The sequence below is a fragment of the Notothenia coriiceps genome, unplaced genomic scaffold (assembly GCF_000735185.1).
Source record: "Notothenia coriiceps isolate Sejong01 unplaced genomic scaffold, NC01 NC01_scaffold00033782, whole genome shotgun sequence".
NCBI lineage: Eukaryota > Metazoa > Chordata > Actinopteri > Perciformes > Nototheniidae > Notothenia > Notothenia coriiceps.
Window position 1 is genome coordinate 9,062 of NW_011366483.1, and position 2,783 is coordinate 11,844.

Here is a 2,783-nt window from a genome sequence, read left to right on the forward strand (position 1 = left end):
GTCTCTTTATTTCCCCCTCAAAATGCACCAGATTGATGCATTTAACCTCCAAAATAAAAATAAAATCCTACCGGGGGAGCATGCCCCCGGACCCCCCTAGAGGATTTGAGGTCCACCCCCACTTAAAATCACATGGATAGGTTCCTAAATACATTTACCATTTAAAAAAAAATAGTAACCCATGTCCATATGTTTATTTGTGGGTAGTAGATTTCAACTATAGGGCTGTCACTATGGGCCCTGCCTGTACCTGTTCGCTCTGCCATCGCGTGAAGGGTCTACTAGCAAGCGACCAACAGAAAGGTTAATTTGAATGTTATTGCAAGTCACGTCACCTCTACCCCTCGCTATCACGTGAAGGGTCTGCTTTATGCGCTCCGCACCCTGCTGCGTGCTCACTAGCGCACCTCCCCCCCCCGTTCATAAAGTCAAGTACCCCTCAAAAGGTCCGGTTTATTTTATTTTAAGGATGCGCACCAAGCAACATCTCCAGGTACTCCTTTGAGAACCAAGGCGAAAAAGTGATGTGCACCCCTGTGTATAGGTATCATGAACTCAGTACTTTTAATTTATATTTCAAATTGCTGATCAATGTCATTTTCATTGTTTAAATAATGAAAAAATATATAAGAAATTAGAAACTGTAGGATGGATATGTGCCTTTATGTTTCAATACAAATACAGAGTCATTGTGCAAAAGACAGAAGTAAAGTAAACATTTAGACGCAGGCACAGGGAGAAAATGTGGAGCGTCTCTCAGGTTGAAATAATCTGAATCATGTAGGAACAAAACTCACAAAGTATTAGACATGATTTACAAAAGTTCCATGAATCAATTGCCCTGTTGAAGCAAAGCTAACATTTGGTTTTCAAGATCAGCCAAGACGATTAAACTGCCTGAACCAGCAGTACTTTCCTGAGATGCTGCACTAACTAACTGACTTGTTTTGTGACATAAGGGACCATTCAGTGAAATGGGCCGCCCCCAGGTGTCGGACAGTACGAGATAAAAAGGTGTTCAATCTAATGAACGGTCTGTAGATGTGTTCCTCACCGCTGCCGGTCTGCTTTATAGGAGGAGGTCAGCTCGTCAAACAGCGTGCAGTTCATCTCCATCAGCGTCTTCAGCACGTTGTACACCAGAGCTACGATTGTCCTGCAAAACAGCACAAACGCTCCGTGAGAAACATGACTGTGTGTGGACGTCGAACTGCTAAGAAAACGTAACTTTTTTAATGTAATAATCAACATTATCATCAGAATAGTCACGCATTTAAAGAAAACCTCCAATATATTAACGTGGCTGCATTCAATCTCAGGAGAAAGGTTTATTAAACTAACATTTAACAAGGTTTGTGAACAACAACTGTTGCGTGATTCTATTTTAACTCCGAAAAATTGCAATTTTGTGATTTATTTGTTTAGCTCCCAAGGTGCACATGATGACACTCTTTTCAGAAGTGGTAAATGAAACAAATTGCACAATTAAATACTTCATAAGGTCACAAATTGTATAACAATATCACATATGTATTATTTTTAAGTTTGTATTTTTAAGTTAAATATACTCTTTTACTTTATCTATTTTTTTTTTACATTCGATTACAAACATGCAATCTTACATTATGTCTGTTCACACATTTCTTTTTTTCCTTGTAGATTTTTACTGAATAATAGTTCTTTTTTTAGCGTTGGTATAGTAAATGTCTCCCACTAAAATAAGAGTCTCGAGTTGGAATTACTTTCAGGACAGAGCAAGTTGTTGTTTAATCATAAGTATGCCTCAGATAGGTCACATTTTCTTCCTTAATGGTCACGCTCTCTTAACAAAGGACAGGATGTGTATATCCCGATGTTACCATGGTAACCCCATTAGCATGTGTTAATGTAAGGATAAGTGGTTCACAGCCAGAGTGAAAGAGCACTCACGGGTTCCAGTGCTCTTTGGAGATTCTGTACAGGCTACCAAACATGATGGGAAGAACTTTGTCGATGTTCTCCTCGATGAGGCTGAGGATGTACTCGTTGTTCCAGAAGTACAGCGCCCGCTCCGCTACCTGCACAGAGCAAAAGAGTTTAAAAAGACTTAAACTAAACAAATTGTGAACAAAACTAACATTGCTTTTTATTTAAATTAAATAATATAATATTTCACATAAAAAAAGAAACAACAGTGTTTTAACAAATCGTATTAAATAATCTGATGACAGAACTGTAAACAGAATAGCTGAAACTTTAACAAAATGAATAACTCAGTTGCCTCTAATCATTAACCCATGTTTGTATCATTGAGTTAACTCCGTGTGTTGCTGCTAGCATACATAACACCTGACGTGGAAAATGTATTCGTGGACGGGGCTACAGAGCTACTAGAAAGACAGTCGGTGCATTCCTCCGTCTGGATGTGGAGCACTTTTTCTAAATGTTTGGACAAATTGCTCGTGTTACCGCCCTTACATGCTAAACCCTTATTGCACTTTTGTTAACGAGCATTGTCCACATCGAGGCGGGTAAAGTTTAACCACGCCATCTTCTCCGTGTGTGTGTGTGTGTGTTGCTGCATGTAGCAGCCGCGTGTGTGTAAACTGCCCCGCCCCCTCGCAAGCAGGCGGGGGAGAGAGATCGAAAATACTAAAAATAATCATGGACGCATTTTGCAGTCTTTTTGCGTATTAGAAACAGAGTTGGCGACACTAAAACTGCAATATAATGTTTGTGTAGCAATAATACATATGACATATTTTTTAGATGTCTCCAGTACCGATAAAAAGACCGATAACGTC

At 39.4% G+C, this 2,783-nt stretch overlaps 1 protein-coding gene across 1 annotated transcript in view; it reads right to left on the reverse strand.

Annotated features, from left to right (window-relative positions):
- Positions 1–2,783, reverse strand: part of LOC104961806 (serine/threonine-protein phosphatase 2A 56 kDa regulatory subunit alpha isoform-like) — a 14,732-nt gene that overhangs the window by 6,022 nt on the left and 5,927 nt on the right. The window contains exons 8-9 of the mRNA XM_010790146.1: positions 1,930–2,057; positions 1,055–1,156 (exon numbers count right to left, since the gene is read on the reverse strand). Coding sequence (XP_010788448.1) covers positions 1,055–1,156; positions 1,930–2,057 — 230 coding nt within the window. The remainder of the gene's footprint in view (positions 1–1,054; positions 1,157–1,929; positions 2,058–2,783) is intronic.